Raw genomic sequence first — 23,497 nt, forward strand, 5'->3', positions numbered from 1 at the left:
AACCCGGGACCAAAGGGTCACAAGTCCAGCGTGCTGTCCGCTCGGCCGACCGGCTCCCTAGGTATCAGGTATTCAGATATATCTCGCCCATTCATCATATCTTATACATTTACATAATGTGATTATGTGTTGAATGTCTTATACCTTACTTCAGTTATTTGATGTCATTGACCCAACTGTTGTTACTAGGTGAATATACACGATAATTGTTTCTTAACAACATGGCAATACTCATATTGGCATGACCCATAATACCATAACTTGTTTTACACCTGGGATAATGGACCACTTGGCACTACTTTCCAGAGGGGCGGTCTTACCCTCCTCGAAGCCTGCGCATTCTGGTCATTTATCCGCATGATGTTTGGTCAGGCTGTACTAGGTATAAGTAATTAGTGTAGTTTTCTTTTAAATTCAGGTTGATACTGAAGTAGATGTTCTGCTTAATTAAGGTTTTAAATTAAAAATAAAAACTTTTTGGGAGAGATGTTTGTGTTAAGTATTGACAAACTACATTCGTGTTAGTGCTGTAACTGTGTGTATACAGTACTCTATTGTATATTGAAGAGTCTGTTATGCAACTGCATGCAAGAAATTTATTTGAAAACTGAACTTATAAAAATCTTTAAAAGGACAATTTTTAAGAAGTGAGTAAAATTTATAACCAAACATAATCTAGACTTAACAATGATGCGGTTATCTTGAGATGATTTCGGGGCTTTAGTATCCCCGCGGCCCGGTCCTCGACCAGGCCTCCACCCCCAGGAAGCAGCCCGTGACAGCTGACTAACACCAGGTACCTATTTTACTGCTAGGTAACAGGGACATAGGGTGATAGAAACTCTGCTCATTATTTCTCGCCAGCACCTGGGATCAAACCCGGGACCACAGGATCACAAGTCCAGCGTGCTGTCCGCTCGGCCTAAGTTGTGCTAGGTTTGGCTGTGTGTAGCTTTTATTAGTTTTATTCGTGAATGTTCTGATTGAAGTTCATTTCCTTGGCAATATTAATTTGTCAAAATAAAAGGTGTTGCATATATTGATATTTTGTTTTGAGTTTATTACAACATTTGTTATTTTCTCACAGGTCACTGTACGATGTGAAGTTTGCAATTTGGAATTCTCTTCGCAGACAGTTTTAGATTCCCACTCAGCTGGTTCAAAACATCAGCGTAAAGTAAGTTACTGCTGCCTTTTTTTTTTTTTTTTCACACAAAGTTGATTGGTGGCAGAAGTAATGTTCTCGGTCACCAGATGTCTCCTCCTCTGTGATTAATATTCATTATTGCTTGTTTTGAGAAGATCAGCAGGAGCCGTGAGGATTCAAACCTATGTGCTGGGTACTGCCAGGCACGCTCTAGATCACTGCGCCACAACATGCTCTCATTGGTGCATTACGTTCATGTGATTTCTTTGTGCATTGCTTGTTTTATCGATTAGATTTTTTTGTGAAAGTTTTTAAGGCAACTTCCTCCTTCACAGCTAGTTATTAATGCCGAAGGCTGAGAACATTACATCTTTCCTTATAGTGATAGTTAAACATAACAGTTCCTTGTGTTGTGTGATAGGCAAACATGGGAGTTGCTTCCATTGTTGTGTAGGTAATGGAAAGTACCGAAACCTTCAGCAACTTTTTTTTTTTTTTTTTTAAATATATACAAGAGTTGTTACATTCTTGTAGAGCCACTAGTACGCGTAGCGTTTCGGGCAGGTCCCTGGAATACGATCCCCGCCGTGAAGAATCGTTGTTACAACCAAGTACACATTTTACTGTTGAGTTAAACAGAGGCTACAGTTAAGGATTTGCGCCCAGTAAATCCTCCCTGGCCAGGATACGAACCCACTCAACTGCTTGAGTGCTCGACAGCTTATTATTTAAGCAGTAGCGCCAGTACAAATCACTGTCTTCAATGTACTGTAAGAAATTTCTGCATAGCCATGCTCATCCAAGCTATCAAGATGGAAGTAGCAACCAAGAATGATGTAATTTTTCAATAAAATATTGGTTTTACTAGTTTATGTATGAGCTGTGATCAAAATTTATTGTACTTCCAGGCCTTGTTTTGGAGTAAACAAATTTCTGATTACCCATGATAGAGATCTGGGGTCTTTTGGCTCAGCTGTTTAGGGCAGTATGACATTCCCCCACCCAGTCTCAAGTCTGAATTGGTTTGTATGCATTTTCTGTGGAGAACCCCAGGGGCTCCCTGACACTTCAGGGAGCCCCTGAGGCTCTCTGAAGACCTGGAGGCTCCCTGAAGTGTCAGGGAGACCCAGAGGCACCCTGAAGTGTCAGGGAGCCTCTGGGGCTCACCCAGAAGCTGGTGTTTCGTTACATTCAATACTGGTTTTTTTAATAGTGTGGTGTCGAGTTTGTTTACCCCAAAGTGTCACCCTTGTTGTGTGTTGTTTAGTGTCAGGTTGCTTTTAACTACTAATGTTCAAATGTGGATACTGTATTGACCCTCATTTAGCCCTCTTTTTGTTGTGGCTTATGATACAACGGCACATTTGAGGATCCATCCACTATTTTACCAGTGCTTGCATTTCTCTGCTTTAGCTGGTATGGGTTCTAAGCTGTCATTATTGAAAGCCTTTGTAATTGTCCTCAGCTTATAGCTCACAGATAATGGAAGATTTGCTTTTGAAGTCGTAAGTTTCAGAAACTGCCTCTTTTTCCGTGAAGCATGGTCCAGTATTGTTGTGACTGGCCTGGCACCATAGATATGGCAGTTCTGGCATCTTACCCTATATGCTGGCTAGGATGAGGAGTTGTTGTCCCCTTCACAGGTGGAGTCGTGCACATATTCGGGTGGCACACTCGTTTTTGTCTCTTTTGGATTAGGTAATTTTTCTGGGGCAGTGTTCTGAGGCTGAGCCTCTTCCTGCTTGCAAGCCGAAAAAGCACAATTTGAAACTTGGTGCAAGGAGGCTTTCTGGGTTCGCTTTAATTTTTCATGGTCCTTTCTATTCCAGGTAAGACACATCTTTGTACAGGAAGGGAATTTTGTATCACCCTTCTAAGTTCACTTACGATTCCTTCTTGGATCAGCCCCAGATCTTGTTCAGTGTTCCTTTTACTGAGGCACATGTTCTGGTCCTTTGCATGTACTATCAGTCGTGCCTTGCTTCTGCTCAGGCACAGTTGTACGTGTCATTGTCTGTGTTGCAGGGGGAGGGAAGACATGCTCCTGAAGTGGACCCATCTATCTTTGAGTTTGGGGTCCTCATCCTTCTTGGGTATAGTGTGAGGCCCCCCTGCCTTTTCCTGGTTGGCAAACATCCTTCCATTTTTAGTGGAGAGATAGTACTCCTTGTTTTAATCTTTGGTTTTTGACTGGAAAGAGGTCTCCCCCCGTTTACAGTGTCTTGTCGTAGTGGGAGTGGCTGTGATTAGCAATTTTATATCCAGTTTGTCCCCTTGTCCTTGGCTTTAGTTACTGATGACATTTAAGGCTCATTCTTGCTTAGTTGAAGATCAATACCTCACTTCTCGGGAGACTTTTTTTTTTCCGAGCTTGCTGACCTGGAAATTATATACCTTGTGATCAACATCATTAATTACTAAAGCCAGAAATAAGAAAACTAGAAGTCATGCTATTGATGTAAACTACAGAAAGGCTGTAGAAAACATGATGATGATAAATACTTTTTTATCCTTAGCATTGTGAATGACTGGAAAAATTCTCCAAGAGGAGATTTATTATTAAATATACAAAGAAGACAGGACACCATGAGCATAATTCTTGACTTGTAACTAAAAATTAAGCGATAACACACACATTTTCTCTTAATTCATTCCTTCTAGCTGTGTTATATATTATTTAGTGGCATATTTGTGATTATGCATCAATTAAATGCTTGATGGGCTGTAGTCATTTGTTCTAACTGAAATTTGATACTAAGTACTTTTGCAGGTTAAATCGGCAGATTTATTGCGGACTTTAGAAGAAACTGAGAAAGGGTTTGAGCGGGATGATGTGAGCGGAGTGATCAGATGTGTTGTGTGCGATGTAACGGTCAACTCGCCTCAGCTGTTAGCGACACACATTGCAGGAAATAAGCATAAGCAGCGTGCAGCAAAACGTGCCAGTGGCTCCAGTGACCCTCCGCCTAAGAGGCCATGTACAACAGCACCTGGTAAGTAGTCTGTAACACCTCACACTTCACCTGTCACTTTAAAAGTTGGCCAAGAGAGTCGCACGCTTCCTCTTAGCCCTGGGCATGAGAACTGCAACAACTTCAGAAATCACTCTTAGGTATAAATACAGGTGATTCCTATTAAATACCAAGTAACTCAAAACCTGTATAATTACAATGAAAATATATGGGAAAACTAGAATTAGGTTCCAGAGACCTCCAGATGTTCATTGCTTCCCATTCTTTATTTGTCAAAACACATACATTCAGTGTGACTTTAATTTCAACACAGAAATCACAATAGCATGATACAGTATATCAAATGAACAAATCCACAAGGGCCGTGATGAGGGTTCGAACCTATGCCTGGGATGATCCCAGACGTGCCTTAGTAAACTGTGCACGACAAGGTTAAAAGAATTGCAACCTGGAGTGCTACTGCCCTCACGAGGATCCCGCAGCTTCTCTGAAGCACAAAACTGTGGTTTTACACAGTTTTCCCATGCACCCGGGCTCCGTTAACCAGATTCTACCTGCAGGTAGAACCTCTACATTCTACCTGCAGGGTTTCTACCTCTACCCCTTACTTCAATACACTTCAATACATTGCCATGTCGTGGCACAGTTGACTAAGGCATGTCTGGGATCATCCCAGGCATAGGTTTGAACCCTCATCACGGCCCTTGTGGATTTGTTCACATTAATTTACTTAGGTGATCATGAAACCTATTCCAGATAATCAGTAAGTTAAAGTACCATTAATTGAAAGGACTAGGAATAGCTGGAGACAAGGAAGTTAAATATTCTCAACACAAATACTATTGATTAGCAGCAAAACACAACCTCCTCCCAAACCCTGTTGATATATGCACAACACTGGAATATATATGCTGTATAAGATGTGTTACTTATAGTATTATATGAATTCATTATCTATTTCTCCCATCTCTCATTATTTAAGAAGAGATTACTTTGTGTATGAATAGAATGGATGGTTTGTGTACCACCCATGCTATTATAAATACTGTCTGTTCTGTCTGGCAAGTCTATTTCCCTGAGAATTTTGCATCTGGTTATCATATTTTCCCTGTTTCTTCTCTCTTTCAGTGTCGTGAAGTTTAATTGTTTTTCTTTCTCCCTTCTTTTGAAAGATCTTGTCTTAATGATCATAATTTCCCTTCCTCATCACTTTGGAATTTTCTAACATTCCTCAGTACTTCCATCTGTTTAGCACCATTTAGGGTGATCCTCAAGGGTCAATATTTCCCTATTTTATAGGGAATATTTTCCCATTCTCTTGTAGTCGCAGACATTCTCATTGGTTGTAAGACCTTCCACGAGCCCAACAATTTTATCTACTACTTTTGCTTCTTCTACGGCTCTTTCTGATCTAGATATCATCGCCTTTTCTTTGCAACCAAAAATTAATAGGGACTTCGATCAACTGTGTTTTGCACCAATTTCGGGTTTGATACCAGCTCCTTTCTGACTTCCAGGCTAATGTTTGTTTTATCCTGGTTGCTGCCATTTTTGGCTTCATTTACTGCTTCTTTTTTTTTCCTCCTCCCTGGCCACTTTTGCATAGGTGAATTGCATATCGTTCTTGTACTGTTCTATTTCCTGTGTGCTTCCATCTATACTGACCAAATTTGTTTTTCTTGTTGGATTTCCTTACCTAACCTATTGTAGTCATTCATGTTTAGATTTGCTTTAACTTCAAAAGGTAATTTCAAGACTTTATTTTTCTCTTCCATGACTTTGTATTTAACTTCCCAGTGATTCATGTCTTTGCATAATTCTTTCACTAGCCCTTCAAGATCTAATACTCAAGTGTTCATTACTTTCTCTCAATTTACTGATTATTTATACATGATAGTTCATAATAATATCTAATTTTGCCAACTTGTTGTGTAGACTGCTTATACAGTGGCACCTCGACTTATGATTGCCCCGACTTCGATAATTTCGAGTTGCGATGTAAATTTGATTGAAAATGCGACTCGACTTACGATAGTGTCGTTGACTAATAATATTTGTGGGTACACGTTTGGGTCGACCGAGCGCGTGGTTTCCGGTCACGCGGGCCAACCTGCCTCAGTTTACTAGAGCTGCCCGCTTAGTGACGATCACGCCAATAAGAAATTCCATTTTTGTGGTGATTTTTGCTTTTTGAACATAAAAACTGATTATTATATATCACGCCATGGGTCCCAAGAAAGTCGGTGGTAAGGTTCAACCTAAGAAAACAGTTGTGAGTTGAGGCAGTAGAGGATATCCCTTCCTCATTAAGAAAATGTGTGAAGTATGGGAAGAACTGCAAAGTTTTGTTGAAAAAATTCACCTAGATAAAGCTGTAGCAGGCCGTTGCATTGACATTTTAAATGACAATGTGATGTCTTATTACAGACAAGTGTTAAATGTAGGGAAAAACAAGTGTTTTTAGACAGATTCTTAGTAAGACAAGCAAGCAATGAGCCACAAGCAGGTCCTAGTGGTATGCAGGCAAAACATGCCAGAGAATGTATCCCAGAAAGGTCATCACTGCCTGATGTTATAATGGAAGGGGACTCCCCTTCCAAACAGTAACAGCCTCTCCTATTCCCCCCCCCCCCTCCTCGTCACCATCTTCCATATGCCATCAAGAGTCCTCCATAAGGTAAGATAAACATATGTACTGTATTGTAGTTAGAGAACAAAATTGTATTCAGTATAATATGTATTTGTAAGTTAATATTTTGGAGGGTAGGGAATGGATTAATTCAATTCCCTTTATTTCTTATGGGTAAAATCACTTCAACTTATGATATTTCGACTTACGATCCATCACTGGGAACGAATTACCATCGTAAGTCGAGGCCCCACTGTATTACCACTTTAGTGCGAAGACGATGCAGTATGGCGTCAAAAATGTATTAGACGAATCTGCGGGAATGATGCATCGGTCCGTTAAAATTTAAAAATTGCTAAAATTCAGGTTTTATCTGATTTTTGGGGGACTGGTTTTAAAATTGGCTGCAATGTCTTCCCCTTTTCCGTGATGGTCCATGTGGCACCGAGGCAGCACACCCAGGAGGTAGGCCCATTGGTAGGTAGGTATCGTCTCATGCTAGTGACTGCTCCTGCCTCCCCTCGGGTCCCCAGCGTGTGAACATTCTATTTTCCTCGGCTATATTTCTTACTGTGGCTTTAAAAACTCTGCATTTACTGCAAGATGGATAGTGATCAAGATCAGAGTCATTCCAGGAAGAAATCAGTTGAAAGAAACACTTCAGAGAGAGACGCCAAGTATAGTACACCAAAAGTACAGTAAGGGTGATGCACACCCTCAAAATTCCAGGCTATATGTTATGATTTATCTGATATGATGCCTGACAGCTGAGTGGACAGCACTTCAGATTAGTAGTTCTGAGGTTCAGGGTTCGATCCCCAGTGGAGGCGGAGACAAATGGGCAAAATGTTTTTTTCACCCGGATGCCCTGTTACCTAGCAATAAATAGGTACCTGGGAGTTAGTCAGCTGCTACATGCTGCTTCCTGGGGGTGTGTAACAAAAAGGAGGCCTGGTCGAGGACTGGGCCGTGGGGACGCTAAGCCCCGAAATCATCTCAAGATAACATAAAGATATATAGAAAGTGCTGATAGTGACACTGATTTAGATACTTTAGATACTGTGTGCTGCACTATGCTACGCTACAGCAAATACAATCACAAGAAACAATACTGGGTGGATAAACAGTAATGCTTGCCACCATCCACTCCATCTATAAAACATGGTGTTGAAAATCTTCAGGAAACATTTTCCTAGAGCAGGTGGAGTGGATAAAACCTAATGCTCGACTCATGTCATACTTTACAAACATCATTGGATTGTAAGTACAAAAAAGGCTTTGTTTTTTATACATTTTGTATTGTGGTTTATACTTTTATCTTATCGTATTGGTAATGCCGATGGGTGTTCGCTCATGGGTAACACATGGCCTGCTTTTGGCTTGGCTGCGGGTGGGGCGCGTCATGGTTTTTGACATTACAGTATATGCATATACTCCTGTAGGGATTCTATTGCGAACACATTGATACCAAAATGAAAAGCCCTAGAACGAGAACTGAGGTGACAAAATTGAAAAGAGTATACACTTTTCAGTGTATTACCGCATGCTCACGTGGAATGCCTGGCCCACCTTTGGGTGGTCTGACGCTCACTCGCCCAAAGCGCGAAAGTGTTAATTCTTTCCTCCTTGAATCCACAAAAATCTCCGTTTTGTTTTTCTTCTTGCCGGCAGCCATCTTGAATTTCATCGTCTGCACTGTTTACATTAGGGCAACTTTTTTCATCCAATTATTTCACTTCCTCCTGGTACATTCGTGTTATCTCACCTATTTTTCACAGTTAACCTGTTTTACAATACTGTACAGTACTTAGGAATCTGAAATATCGTGGAGCACCTCTGATGCAGGTGTTGACACTGGCTGTGACTCCGGTGTGTGTGTGTGTGTAATTACCTAAGTGTAGTTACAGGATGAGAGCTGTGTGTGTGCGTGTGTGTATGCATGTTCCTTTTGTATGCACAATATGTACTTTTATGGAAGTGTCACCTCTGGATGGATTATTAGGAATCCTTAGCCTCACTGAAGATATTCAAGGAGCCATTTTGGATCCTGCATATGCACTTGTATCATCTACAGTATATTCTTCCCCTGCCACTTTTGTTTCTTTTTTAGTGCTTCATTGTTAGAAATATAATGTTTACAAAATGAATTATAATAATTTGAAAAAAAAAAAATATGTATTTCTTAAAAGCTGCAGATTTCGTCGAGCTTGGATTCTGGGCATTTTCTGTGGGGGGCCCCAGAGGCTCCCTGGAGATATCGGGCTAATATGTGATACATTAGATCGGGGTGTTAGTCTATGGAGTTCAGCTTACCAGGGACACGAGCTAGAACCTGACTTTCCTCAGAAAGGTATAGGGAGCAATGGCCCTGGAAAACCCCCTTGTGATTGAGGGTTTTGCTTATCTGCCATCGACTGGGGTTAGGCAACCAGGCTGTGACTCATATGTCAGGCTGCGAGCAGCCGCGTCTAACAGCCTGGTTGATCAGTCCAACAACCAGGAGGCCTGGTCGACGACCGGGCCGCGGGGACACTAAGCCCCGGAAGCACCTCAAGATAACCTCAAGGTAGGCTCCCAGAAAGGCAGGCATAACAAAACAAACCCCACATGGTAAGAAAAGTACAAAAAAAAAAAAAACGAAGAGAGGCAGAACTCCCTCCAATCCTTAGGAAACAAGCAAACATCACACTCCACTGTCGCATCGCTCGTCTGTGCAGCCCTCCTCTCCCCAAGAGGGGAAGGGGGGAGCCCAGTGCCTCCCTGCACCGGCTACCTAGCATTTCAGTTCGCTTACTAATGTGGTACTGGAGCAGACGTCTTCTCTGGCCTCGAATTCCAAAGCAGTGCTTTACCTTTGTGACAACTTCTGCGGTATTGTTGTGTGTGGTGGCCAAGTGTCCTCGACGACTGGCTGATGTGGGTTCCCAGTTGGTCTGCTTATCTGCTCGCCAAGGGTGTGATTCTTTTCCAGCTCACCGGGTTGGGTTCTTGGTGAACTGGAGGAAGTCCCATCTGGTTCCATCCCAGGTTCAGACCTGGCTGGGTCTTGTTTGGGACTCTCAGATTGCTTCCATGTCTCTCCCTCCGGAGGCATCGCTGAGGCTGTGGTCCCAACTTAAGCTGTTTCTGGGGAGGTCCCGGGTCACTTGGCGGTTGCTTGAGTAGTTGTGCGGGAGTTTGAACTTCCCGTACTGGTCTACCCGCTGAGTCAGGTTTGGCTTCGGCGTCTGTTTTGGTTCCATTGGTGATGCCCCTTCCGCTTCTCTCGCGATCGCTGGGTGTGTACTCCGGGGGCCTTGTGTCGGTTGCTGCGTCACCAGCTTCCTTTTCAGTATTTTCGGAGTTTCAGTGCCTTGGCTCCTCCCCGAACCTTTGCTTGATGTGTCCATTGGATGTGTAGTCTCGGCTAGGGCTTTGTGACTTGTGCTCACCAGGTCGGTCAGGGGCGATGGGATCAGTCCTTTTTGTCCACAGCACAGTGTGGGACTTCACAGCGGTTTGGCTGTTGCTTTGGAGGGATTGGGTCGCTCGGAGTTCGATCATCCGGCTCCATTTGGACTGTTGTCGGTGGTTCATTGCCTGAACCACCGGGGTTCCCTTTGTTCTTTGCCTCTTGGGCTGGTTGCTTTAAGTGGCTTCTCTGGGTTTGGCTCTCCGTGCAGTTCATATCCTGGGAGTGTCCAAAAGTCCTGGCAGATGGCCTGTTTCGTTTATTCCTCTGTCCACGGAATGGACGGTCGACGCCAACTCCTGCCGTTGGCTCGGCCGGACATACGGGACTCCCGGACATGGACTTCTTCGCGTTGGTGTGGTCTCAGCATCTCCCAGTCTTTATGGCACCCTTCCCCAACTGCGAGGCTGTCGCGATGGACGCCTTTCGGTAGGACCAGTCGAGGTGGTGTAACTTCCCTCGGTCCAGCTGTTGCTTCGGGTTCTGACTCGGTTGGAGTACTACCAAGGGAGAGTAGTCATCATGGCTCCTTGGTTCAGGCGCTACTTGCTCGGTGTGCGAACCCAGTGCATTTTCCCGGGGTTCCGCCTCTTCCAGTGGGGTTGGACCAGTCTGGTACACGGTTGGTTCGGTTTTCTCCTCCACTCTTCGCGTCTGGTCTTTTTGATGTGGATTTATCACCATTTGTATGGTGATAAACCCTTTCTTCACCATTTGTAGGATGATCAGGTGGGTTCATTGATGGTGTCCCACCTGAGAACTTCGTCTCGGCGACAGTATGAAGTTTCCTAGCATTTTTTCCGCCATTTTCCCTCTTTTCGTAGATTTTTTCTATTTCTGATCAGGTTGGACTGTCATTTGATGCCTAATACTGGTGCCTCGTATCATGCAGTGCTGGTGGAGCTACTTCAGATTGCATTCGAGGTGAATTTCACTTTTGACCCGTCATGTATGCTTTCTCGTGCTTTGTTTCACCTCCAGCCTGCTCATCAGCCATCTGAGCCATCCTGGTCCTTGGACAGGGTGCTCTTCTATCTTTCCTCATCCTTGGTTTGTAGTGGCCTCTTCGGTTCAAGATTGTTTTTCCAAAGCTCTATTTCTGCTGGCATTGGCCTCTGGGGGATCGGGTTGGTGAGTTTCATGCTCTTCTCCGGCGCAGAGGTTTCTGCTCTTTCGGTCTTGGTGGCCGGTTTGTTCAGTTGCTGCCTTCTTCTTTTCTGGCGAAGAATGAGACGGCTGCTTTCCGGAGGGGTCCTTGGGTCATTGATGCTTGGTTGTCAGGGCCCGAGGTGCATCATATGTCGCATCCAGTTGTGGCTCTTCACTGTTATCTGTGCGCTTTGGTGACTGGGGATGAGCTTTGTGTTGATCCGGTTTCCCCACATTCCCTGTTCCAGGGCTCGGGTCTTCCAGGCCGTCCGCAGGGTTATTATGTCTAGCCAGCCTGTGGTCTATCTTCATTGCCCATGACGTTAGGAAGTTTGCAGCATTGACTGCCGTGTTTGGCAACATGTCCTTGGCTGATATTTGGGCGTGGAGATTTTGGAGGTTGAACAGGGCCCTTATTATATGGTTAATGTTCCTGCCTCCTAGGCATTCCTGTGTTACTTTGGGTCGCAGGTTGCAGCCAGTTGTCTCGACTTTGCGTTGAGGAGGGTGTGGCTGCCACCTCCAGGTAAGTCCCTCTTTTCCTCATCTTTGGTTATGTAGCTACAGGGAACCATAGAGGCTCCCTACAGAAAACCAGCGTCGCATGGTAATGAAACGCCATTTTCTGGTGTGAGGCTTCCTGGCGGAAGCTCCCTCTTCGGAGACTCCCTGGCAACCTTCCCTCCCTCCGGTTAGTGGTTTTTAGCGTTGTTTAATGTTTAGCTTCCAAACTGAAGTGCTAGGTAGCTGGTGGCGGGGAGTTCGTGCTTCCCCCCTCCCTCTCTCAGGGAGGAGAGGGCTGTGCTGATGAGCGACGTGATGATGGAGTGTGACGTTTGCTTGTTTCCTTGAGATTGGAGGGAGTTCTGCCTATCTTTTCAATTTTTCGTTGTACTTTTCTTACCATGTGGGGTTTTTGTTATACCTGCCTTTCTGGGGGCCTAACCCGGTCGATGGCAGATTGGGAAAACCCCCGAACCACAAGGGGGTTTTCCAGGGTCGTTATTCCCTACATCTCTGAGGGGGCCAGGTTCTGGCTCGTGGTTCCCGGCAGGCTGAACTCTATAGACTAATGCCTTGGTCTAATGTATCACATATTAGTCTGATAGCTCCAAGGAGCTTCCAGGGCTCACACAGAAAATGGCATTTCATTACATTCAACGCTGGATTTTTAATTTTCTTTCTTCTCATCATGGTGCCTTCACCAAGATCAGAAAAAAAACTCAAATATTTCTGGTGAGGACAAGCAGTTGCCAATTTCCAGACGTAGATGTTAGGTTGTCTCGTGGCTAGACAGTAACTTTGAGAAGGGCTTGCAAAGTTTGCATGGATTTCTCATTACTTGCCTCGATTTTTCTCTATAATATATTTATTTTTGTTAATTGCGAATGGGCTTTGGGTAGATCCTTTCTTCTACAAATTCTGGTATATTGTTTAGAATTGTTTGGTATTGCATGTTCTGGCTTATTTCGTTATCTTCTTGCTGCTGTAGTGACATTATGTGCATTAATTGCAATGGTGTTTGTATTTCATCGTCAGTTTGTATTATTGATAACAAATGATTAATCTTGGTATGGGATGTACATCTCTCTCATATTGTGTACAACTGTTGTTTGAGGAGGCGGTGGAGCCTTCACTTTATGGTTTTCAGGTTTAACCGTCCCATCCATTTGTTTCACACAGTCTGCCATTTAGGAAAAGGTATTAGCTGCAAAATGGAGGATAATTTTTCTCCTCTCTTTGCAAGAATTATGTTGACTCTTGCATTTACCTGGGGAGCCGGTCGGCCGAGCGGACAGCACGCTGGACTTGTGATCCTGTGGTCCAGGGTTCGATCCCAGGCTTCGGCGAGAAACAATGGGCAGAGTTTCTTTCACCCTATGCCCCTGTTACCTAGCAGTAAAATAGGTACCTGGGAGTTAGTCAGCTGTCATGGGCTGCTTCCTGGGGGTGGAGGCCTGGTCGAGGACCGGGCCGCGGGGACACTAAAAGCCCCGAAATCATCTCAAGATAACCTCAAGAAGATTACCTAGCAGTGCTTACCTAAGGAGGTTGATTTGCCTTGACATACAGGAGGTTAAGGTTTAGCTCGTTAAGTGCTGCCTAGTAAGCTCGTTTTACCTGGTGTGTTTTGCAACTTGTCCATACCTGGTTATTGAGATGCATGGGTGCAGGCCTCTTTTATCATTTTGTGAAGGTGTACTTTTAAATGAACTTGTGTAGATTTTGTTGAAATGAAAGTTTGTAATTTTCAGGTGATAGTTAATAGTTGATTTTGCACAAGGATGTATTCAAAGTTGTCTTATGTAACATAGTAATTTATGTTAAAAAGTGAGATGCTTAAAAGACCGACATATTTGTTCATTTATTCGTTCATTGATATATTTATTTATTTGTTTAATTATTTATTTTTTAAATGTTAAGTTCATTGAATATACAACAACACAGTAGACTGCTGGTTTAGAAAAGTCTGCAATATGCTGTTGACAAGTCAAATCGTAATATAATGTCCAATTTGAATTGCAAAACCTCTTTGACTCCTTCAGAAAGGATTGTATGAGCAATGGTTTCTGTTTCAGACTGTCTATGGTGCTCAGTATTAATGCGATCTTGAGATTATCTTGAGATGATTTCGGGGCTTTTTAGTGTCCCCGCAGCCCGGTCCTCGACCAGGCCTCCATCCCCAGGAAGCAGGCCGTGACAGCTGACTAACACCCAGGTACCTATTTTACTGCTAGGTAACAGGGGCATAGGGTGAAAGAAACTCTGCCCAATGTTTCTCGCCGGCGCCTGGGATCGAACCCGGGACCACAGGACACAAGTCCAGCGTGCTGTCCGCTCGGACCGACCGGCTCCCCGGCTCCGACCAGCCGACAGACCAGATTGAACCATTATTTGAGGAGATTTAGTTGGAGAACAGCTCCAGCTTTAGCTCTGAGAACAACACAGTGGTGTAGACATGAGAGAGAAGAGGCCGACACCTTAACTGAGCATAACCGTACTTTCTCTTCAACATTAAATTAGTCGGTGAATCTTTTTGAAAGTGCGTAACAATACGGGTACAGTATGCCCAATTGCTGCGCCCCGCCCAAATGACTTCGTCTAGTTATATTTTGGTTTTGGTTTTTGTGATAGACAGGGGGCCTGACGGCTCAGTGGACAGTGCTCGAGATTCATAGTGCTAAGTTTCCGGGTCCGATCCCCGGTGGAGGCGGAAACAAATGGGCATAGTTTCTTTCACCCTGATGCATCTGTTCACCTAACAGTAAAATAGGTACCCGGGGAGTTAGACAGCTGCTACAGGCTACTTCCTGGGGGGGGGGGTACAAAAAGGAGGCCTGGTCAAGGACCGGGCCGTGGGGATGCTAAGCCCCGAAATAATCTCAAGATAACCTCAAGAAGATAACACTATTAAAAGTGATATTTAGCCACATGTATACAGGTCCACATCCGAGTACTTGTGCTTGTTGTTAATTTTCTTCTAAAATTTGTGTTAAAATTTGCAAATTGTTCTGGCTAAACAGAGTGCCACATTTGTAGAACAAATTCCTTACCGTATAGCAGCATTGTGGGAAAATTGACTTGGTATAATACCAGATATTTTTATTTCGCTTGGAACAGCTTAGAAGATTGTTTTGTAAATACAGTATGCTCAGTGGCTTGGCTGTTGCCATACAGTATGCTCAGTGGCTTGGCTGTTGCCATACAGTATGCTCAGTGGCTTGGCTGTTGCCATATAGTATGCTCAGTGGCTTGGCTGTTGCCATATAGTATGCTCAGTGGCTTGGCTGTTGCCATACAGTATGTTCAGTGGCTTGGCTGTTGCCATATAGTATGCTCAGTGGCTTGGCTGTTGCCATATAGTATGCTCAGTGGCTTGGCTGTTGCCATATAGTAATGCTCAGTGGCTTGGCTGTTGCCATATAGTATGCTCAGTGGCTTGGCTGTTGCCATATAGTATGCTCAGTGGCTTGGCTGTTGCCATATAGTATGCTCAGTGGCTTGGCTGTTGCCATACAGTATGCTCAGTGGCTTGGCTGTTGCCATATAGTATGCTCAGTGGCTTGGCTGTTGCCATACAGTATTGCTTAGTGGCTTGGCTGTTGCCATACAGTATGCTTAGTGGCTTGGCTGTTGCCATACAGTATGCTCAGTGGCTTGGCTGTTGCCATATAGTATGCTCAGTGGCTTGGCTGTTGCCATACAGTATGCTCAGTGGCTTGACCATTATAAATACTCTGGGTTTCAGTCTTCTTTGAAACTTAATATTATTGGAGTTAAAGCCATAGTTGGTTATTGATAAGAGAGTTCTAAGGATTATATGCTACTGTTGATAACCGGGATTTGCATCACCATGTGGACTGTATACAGTACCGTAGTTCTGAATATTACCTGTGTAATATAATTTAATGATACCTGCTTGATGGGGTTCTGGGAGTTCTTCTACTCCCCAAGCCCGGCCTGAGGCCAGGCTTGACTTGTGAGAGTTTGGTCCACCAGGCTGTTGCTTGGAGCGGCCCGCAGGCCCACATATACCTGGTTGATGGGGTTCTGGGAGTTGTTCTACTCCCCAAGCCCGGCCCGAGGCCAGGCTTGACTTGTGAGAGTTTGGTCCACCAGGCTGTTGCTTGGAGCGGCCCACAGGCCCACATATACCTGCTTGATGGGGTTCTGGGAGTTGTTCTACTCCCCAAGCCCGGCCCGAGGCCAGGCTTGACTTGTGAGAGTTTGGTCCACCAGGCTGTTGCTTGGAGCGGCCCGCAGGCCCACATATACCTGGTTGATGGGGTTCTGGGAGTTTGTTCTACTCCCCAAGCCCGGCCCGAGGCCAGGCTTGACTTGTGAGAGTTTGGTCCACCAGGCTGTTGCTTGGAGCGGCCCGCAGGGCCCACATATACCTGGTTGATGGGGTTCTGGGAGTTTGTTCTACTCCCCAAGCCCGGCCCGAGGCCAGGCTTGACTTGACTTGTGAGAGTTTGGTCCACCAGGCTGTTGCTTGGAGCGGCCCGCAGGCCCACATATACCTGGTTGATGGGGTTCTGGGAGTTGTTCTACTCCCCAAGCCCGGCCCGAGGCCAGGCTTGACTTGTGAGAGTTTGGTCCACCAGACTGTTGCTTGGAGCGGCCCGCAGGCCCACATATACCTGGTTGATGGGGTTCTGGGAGTTGTTCTACTCCCCAAGCCCGGCCCGAGGCCAGGCTTGACTTGTGAGAGTTTGGTCCACCAGACTGTTGCTTGGAGCGGCCCGCAGGCCCACATATACCTGGTTGATGGGGTTCTGGGAGTTGTTCTACTGTCCAAGCCCGGCCCGAGGCCAGGCTTGACTTGTGAGAGTTTGGTCCACCAGACTGTTGCTTGGAGCGGCCCGCAGGCCCACATATACCTGGTTGATGGGGTTCTGGGAGTTGTTCTACTGCCCAAGCCCGGCCCGAGGCCAGGCTTGACTTGTGAGAGTTTGGTCCACCAGACTGTTGCTTGGAGCGGCCCGCAGGCCCGCTGGTCTCGTTTCGTCTCCCATTGACTCGAACCACAATGCAATATTGCAGCACAAAACCAAAAGTCAGCTGTATTTTAATAATGTAAAACATTTCTAAATAACCTTGTGATACATCCTTGACTCATGTTGATTATGCACCAGGTCATTCTTAAGTCACTTGTGACGTGACTTTAGAAATTTATAATACAAATATAGAAGTAGGATAGATTATCTTTTGGGGATTTCCTTCTCCATCACTTCTGAAAGTAGTTTGTGCATATTTAAAATATGCATATTTGTGCATACACTGCACAAATGTATTGTCTTTTAAGACACTATATGTTATATATAAGCCAGGTTTTTGGTCAGAAGAATGATGAGGGTCGTGTTGCCCTGTTTGGTTCAGTAATGTTCTTCTTGGATAAAGGGTGTGTTTTTAAGGTGTTTGGTTGGTTATCTATATATGTCCTTTCTTCCTCTTTCCCATCTACTGATATGATTGAATAATCAAGCATGATAATCGGTCAGGACCCTTGGGTGAGCTGAAGTAAGACCGATTCATCATTGCCTCTTTTCTGATTATCAATCATCTTCACTGTAGGGGTCACAGGCTGCTCCAATGGTGGGACAGGGACTCCGTCGGAACCATCGAGCTCCAACATTGATATCCCCGAGTGCGTCACCAAGTTAGAGGACACAAAAGGAGGGGGGAAAATACCTGTGCAACCCTTGCCAGGCGCACTGCAATTCTGAGCAACAGCTGGCTCAGGTAAGATTACATTTTGTTATTAGAAGCTTATTTACAAAACTACTCGTGTTTTATAATTGCTGAATTGTACATTTTTTTTTTACTCTCATTAATGTTACTTTCAGTAGAAATATTGTAGTAAGAGGATTGGAACAGATCTTCTTATCTTGAGATGATTTCGGGGCTTTTTTAGTGTGCCCGCGGCCCGGTCCTCGACCAGGCCTCCACCCCCAGGAAACAGCCCGTGACAGCTGACTAACACCCAGGTACCTATTTTACTGCTAGGTAACAGGGGCATAGGGTGAAAGGAACTCTGCCCATTGTTTCTCACCAGCGCCTGGGATCGAACCCAGGACCACAGGATCACAAGTCCCGCGTGCTGTCTGCTCGGCCGACTGGCTCCCAATCAGATCAGATTTAAGAATATCATTTTGTTTTGTAGTAAAAGAGATAAAGGGGGGAGGTATCAATGCCACCCAGCCAGCCATGTAAATGATCTCCCAGGGGAAATAGACTCGTTCCTCTCAATGTTTGTTGATGATGCAAAAATTATGAGGAGGATTAAGACAGAGGAAGATAGTATGAGGCTACAAGATGACCTAGACAAACTGAAGGAATGGTCCAACAAAGGGCTACTAAAGTTCAACCCAAGTAAATGTAAAGTAATGAAACTAGGGGGAGGAAAAGAAGGCCAGACACTGGTTACCAAATGGGAGACGAAGTCCTTCATGAAACGAAAAAGAGAAAGATCTAGGAGTTGACCAAAACCACGCCAATCACGTTAATCACACCAACCCTGTCTCCTGAAGCCCACATCAAAAGAACAACATCAGCAGCCTATGTGAGGCTGGCTAACATCAGAACTGCCTTCAGAAACCTGTGTAAGAATCTTTCAGAACCTTGTATACTGCATATGTAAGGCTAATCCTGGATGGAGTATGCAGCCCCAGCATGGAGCCCGTACCCTGTCAAGCACAAGACGAAGCTGGAAAAAGTTCAGAGATATGCCACTAGGTTAGGCCCTAAACTAAGAGGCATGAGTTACGAAGAAAGGCTGAGGGAACTGCGTCTTATTTCGCTGGAAGACAGACAAGCTCAGGGAGACATGATCACCACATACAAGATTTTCAGGGGAATTGACAGGGTAGATGATTTTTAACACGGGTGGTACACGCATAAGGGGACACAGGTGGAAACTGAGTACCCAAATGGACCACAGAGACATTAGAAAGAACTTTTTTAGTGTCAGAGTAGTTAACAGATGGAATGCATTAGACAGTGATATGTGGAGGCTGACTCCATACATAGTTTTAAATGTAGATATGATAGAGCTTGAGAGGCTCAGGAATCTGTTCACAAGTAGTTTGACGGTTGAGAGGCAGGACCAAAGAGCCAAAGCTCAACTCCACCTGGAGCCGGTGGCTGAGCGGTCAGAACACTGGACGTGTGATCCTGTGGCCCAGAGTTCAATCCCGGGCGCCGGCAAGAAACAATGGGCAGAGTTTCTTTTACCCTGATGTCCTTGTTACCTAGCAGTAAATAGGTACCTGGGAGTTAGTCAGCTGTCACGGGCTGCTTCCTGGGGGTGGAGGCCTCGTCGAGGACTGGGCCTCGGTGACACTAAGCCCTTGAATCATCTCAAGATAATCCCCGCAAGCACAACTAGGTGAGTACAGCTAGACCAGTACCTGTTAGTTTCATTTACAGTGGAACCTCGATTAACGAATTTAATCCATTCTGGCACCAAGCTCGTCATGTGAAACGCTCGTCTTTCAAAACGAATTTTCCTATTTAAAATAATAGAAATAAAATTAATCCATTCCACCACCGAAAAACATCAACATGATATTTGATTATTTAAATAATGGAGCAGCCAGCTCCCAGCCTCAGGGAGCCGGCCGGCCGAACGGATAGCACGCTGGACATGTGATCCTGTGGTCCCGGGTTCAATCCCAGGCGCCGGCGAGAAACAATGGGCAGAGTTTCTTTCACCCTATGCTCCTGTTACCTAGCAGTAAATAGGTACCTGGGAGTTAGTCAGCTGTCACGGGCTGCTTCCTGGGGGTGGAGGCCTGGTCGAGGACCGGGCCGTGGGGACACTAAAGCCCCGAAATCAACTCAAGATAACCTACCTGACATACACTGAATGAACTTTTTTGACATGTTCTTTTTTCAAATTTGTTTATTTTTTCTAAAAAAAAAAATCAATGCTTTGCAACATTACAGCAGTCACCCCTTTACATCCCAGCATCATTAGCATCTTTAAAAAAATATATATTTGCATCGTCGGAGGCATCTGAGAATTTGAGAGAACCAGCAGGAACGCTAGGGAGCACCACATGGTTTTCTCGTTATTGAAGCGGAAGCTCGTCAATCGAGACAAATTTTCGGCGAGTTGCTCGCTCTTTACTCGAAATGCTCGTAGATGGAGCCACTTGTCACTCGAGGTTCCACTCTACATTGTTATCTTACAGACCTACATTTAGCTATTTTTTCTGAGCACAGCGCCAATTAAGTACAGTACTCATATGAGCCATAGCACTGTGTGTATATTCATGCCACCAATTTAGCTCAATTTGACTGGTTATTCTTGAAACCAAGTCTGCAGGAAGTTCCATGCTTTATTGTTAGCTTCATGGAAGGTGCTTGTATCCCCCTGGCTCATGCTAGTGGAGAGTTTGAACACCCTCCATTGTTTTATGAGGTGGTTGAGACTATTGTCTTTACTACCTTAGCCTTGTTGGGCTACCTTGAGGTGATTTAGGGGCTCGGCGACCCCCACGGCCCGGTTCTCGACCAAGCCTCCTCGTTGCTGGACTGGTCAACTGGTTGGACGCGGCTGCTCACAGTCTGACGTATGGGTCACAACCTGGTTGATCAGGCTGGTTGTAGCTCCAAAATGCTTATAAATTCTGGCAGGGATCTGTGGGTGAAGAGGCTTCTGGTTCTGCCACCACCCACCAAGTTTGGCAGGGTCATGTAGATTTTAGTTTGGGAGCTTTGGGTTCCTTTCATCTCAGTTCAAGAGGCATCTTATTCAGTCCCTGAGGAAGGAGGAGACCATTTTCTTGAGTCAACTATCATTTCTGTCTGCCCTAGCAACCCCACAATTCATTTAGCTAAGCAAGTTACAATCTTGATGAGCTAGAATTTTGTAACTAATTCATCAAGATTGTAACTTGCTTAGCTAAATGAATTGTGGGGTTCAGTCCCTGAGCCCATTATGTGCCTCTGTAACCCTTTCCACTACTGCCCACAAGATGGGTATGGGGTGCATAATAAATGAACTTAACTAACCTAGCTTCAGGTGCAGTTTAAGGAATCAGTAGAGATATTCGTTCTATTTCTGAAATTTAATATTGTTAGACTAGTGGCAAGTGGGTGTATATTTATTGCTAGGACATTACACTACTTTAATTAAAGATATTATACAGAGACCTCCTCCATTTACAAATTAAATCTGTTCCCATAGACGGGAAGTAACTCGAAAATTCGCAACGCGAAACAAATTTTCCCATAAGAAATAATTTAAATTGAATTAATCCGTTCCACACTCCCAAAAATATTAACTTCAAAATATATTTCATACATAATATACACACTCATATTTTGTACCATAGTATGTACAAATTATAGCTTACCTTCATTAATAATTCTTGTTGACGTATGGAAGACGGTGAGGAGGGGGGGGGGGGGAGGAGGAGAGGTGGTGGTGTTGTAGATTCAGCTACTCGGAACAAGTTCCAAGTAGCACGGGCTATGGTGAGTCCGTAACTTACCTGGCACAGGAGCGGGGCAAGTAGCACTGGCTATGGTGAGCCCGTAGTGGACTTACCTGACACAGGAGCGGTGCTGAATGAATCTGAGAGGTGTTACTGTTTGGGAGTCCCCTTCCATTATAACATCAGGCAGTGAGGACTTCTCTGAGGTACTCTCTCTCCTACATTTTGCCTGCATGCTACTAGGAACTTGTTGTGGCTCACTGCTTGTTTTTCTCACTAAGAACCTTTCCATAGAGACTTGTATTTTCCGACATTTTAACATTTGTATGTAGTGAGGCATCAGAGTGTTATTGAAAGGGTTAAGCCAACAGCCTACTGCAGCTTGATTTGGGCGAGTCGTTTCAACAAAACTTTGCATTTCTTCCCATACTGCACACCATTTCTTAATTGTTGAGGAACCCATGGTGTGGTATATGATAATTACTTTTATGTTTAGAAAGCAAAAAGAGCTGAAAAACAATGAAATTCTTTACAAAGAATTGTCACTAAGTGGGCGGTCTGGTAAACTGAAGTGGGGTCGCCCATGCCACCAGAAACCATGCGCTCCGTCGACCCATACATATGTCAGCAGAGTTGCAAGTTGAGGTAAAGGTCATAAGCTGAGTCGAATTTTCTGACAAAATTGAGGTCCTAACTCAAAAAATTCATAAGTATTCAGTCTTATATTCAAGTATTCAGTATAAAAGTATTCAGACTTTTTGAAAGCCATCGGCATTCCATTCATAAGTCGAGGTTCCACTATATAAAACTGTTCCACTGTATAAGCCCCTCCACTGAGGGGGCTCCAGTCACAGTCACTGCCTAATGGGAACCACGAGCTAGAACCTGGCTTCCTCAGAGAGGCACCGGGAGCAATGGCCTATGAAAATTCCACTCTTTGTAAGTATGTTCATGTCTGCCAACAACCGGTGTTAGGCACCCAGAAAGGTAGGCATCCCAAAACAAACCCCAACTGGCAGAAAATTGTAACCGAACGGAGCCCAAGAACTCCCATATAGAGAACAATGCAACAAGCAAAACGTCGTCAAACTGACGCGCTGCTTGTTCGCTCCCCCTTCCTCCCCACTCCGGGAGGGGGAGCGAGGCCCCGCCCCACCGAGCTGGCAACTTGCCAGCCCCACCGAGCTGGCAACTTGCCCGCCCCACCGAGCTGGCAACTTGCCCACCTGTTTGTTGACTGAAGCTGGCTTGGGCCGGCGTCTCCTCTCGTCTCAATTTCCTGACAGACTTTTGCCCTTGCAGTTGTAATTACTGTGTGTGTGGGGCAGTGGCTTGGAGTAAGCTGTACTTCGGACTGCATGTGCTTAGGGTTATCTTCCCTAGGCGCCCTGTAAGTGACCTTGTGACCCTTGGGTCACAGGGTTCTCTTCCTTTGTGCTTTCGGGTTCTCACTCCCTTAGGGATTGCTGTCACTTGGCATCGACCTCGGGTCAGTGGGGGTCTTGGTGCTTGCATTTGGCCCTGGGTAGGGAGTGTTTGTTGCTGATTGGGGTGCATGGTGTTGCTCAGCTTGCATACTAGTGGTGGCTTGTATGGGGTTCAATTGGCTTTGCAGCACCAGTGCTTGGGCTTCCCTTTGGGACACCATCCCCTGCGGGCCCTGGAAATCCCCGTTGAGGCTCAGGTGCGTGTTTGAAAGTTGTTTGTTACCCTTGTCTCAGAGTGACGATCATCTGTTTTGCCTCCGTCATGCTGCTTGTTGGGGTGACAACACCTTCGACCCGGAATCGTGCGAGATTTGTTTCCCGCTCGTTCTCCAGTTTACCCATTCTCCTTTGGGCGATCTTAGGGGTCAAGCAGCTGTCGCATTGCATGGTAGGTTTTTGTTGTTGCAATGTGCTAGGTTGGTTGCCTGCTCGAATGTCCTGGGGCTGCCCCTTTTTTTATTTATGGACACGGACTAGGAGATGTTGATTGCTTCGACCTTGGTTCAGTATGTGCCCTCGAGTCCTTCCCCAGTTGGCGTGATTCGCCCTGCTCCTTTCCCCCTGCTGCTGGCTCCCAAACATCTGAGGGTTTCAGAGTCGGGGCGGGGTTTAGTTGCAGGGTGAGACTTGGGCGGTTGTGGGGGCTACACCATTTGATGCAGGGACTGAGGTCTTTGAGCCTGTTCCTCCCGCTGAGGCTTTTAGGTCTTCCCAG

General features: G+C 45.1%; 1 protein-coding gene across 1 annotated transcript in view; it reads left to right on the top strand.

Annotated features, from left to right (window-relative positions):
• Positions 1 to 23,497, top strand: part of LOC123746597 (zinc finger protein 385B) — a gene marked incomplete in the record, with an annotated part of 161,409 nt that overhangs the window by 129,362 nt on the left and 8,550 nt on the right. Inside the window, 3 exon segments of the mRNA XM_069318373.1 lie at positions 1,091 to 1,177; positions 3,918 to 4,140; positions 17,427 to 17,594. Of these exon segments, the coding sequence (XP_069174474.1) occupies positions 1,091 to 1,177; positions 3,918 to 4,140; positions 17,427 to 17,578 (462 nt within the window).

Source organism: Procambarus clarkii, chromosome 90, assembly GCF_040958095.1.
Source record: "Procambarus clarkii isolate CNS0578487 chromosome 90, FALCON_Pclarkii_2.0, whole genome shotgun sequence".
NCBI lineage: Eukaryota > Metazoa > Arthropoda > Malacostraca > Decapoda > Cambaridae > Procambarus > Procambarus clarkii.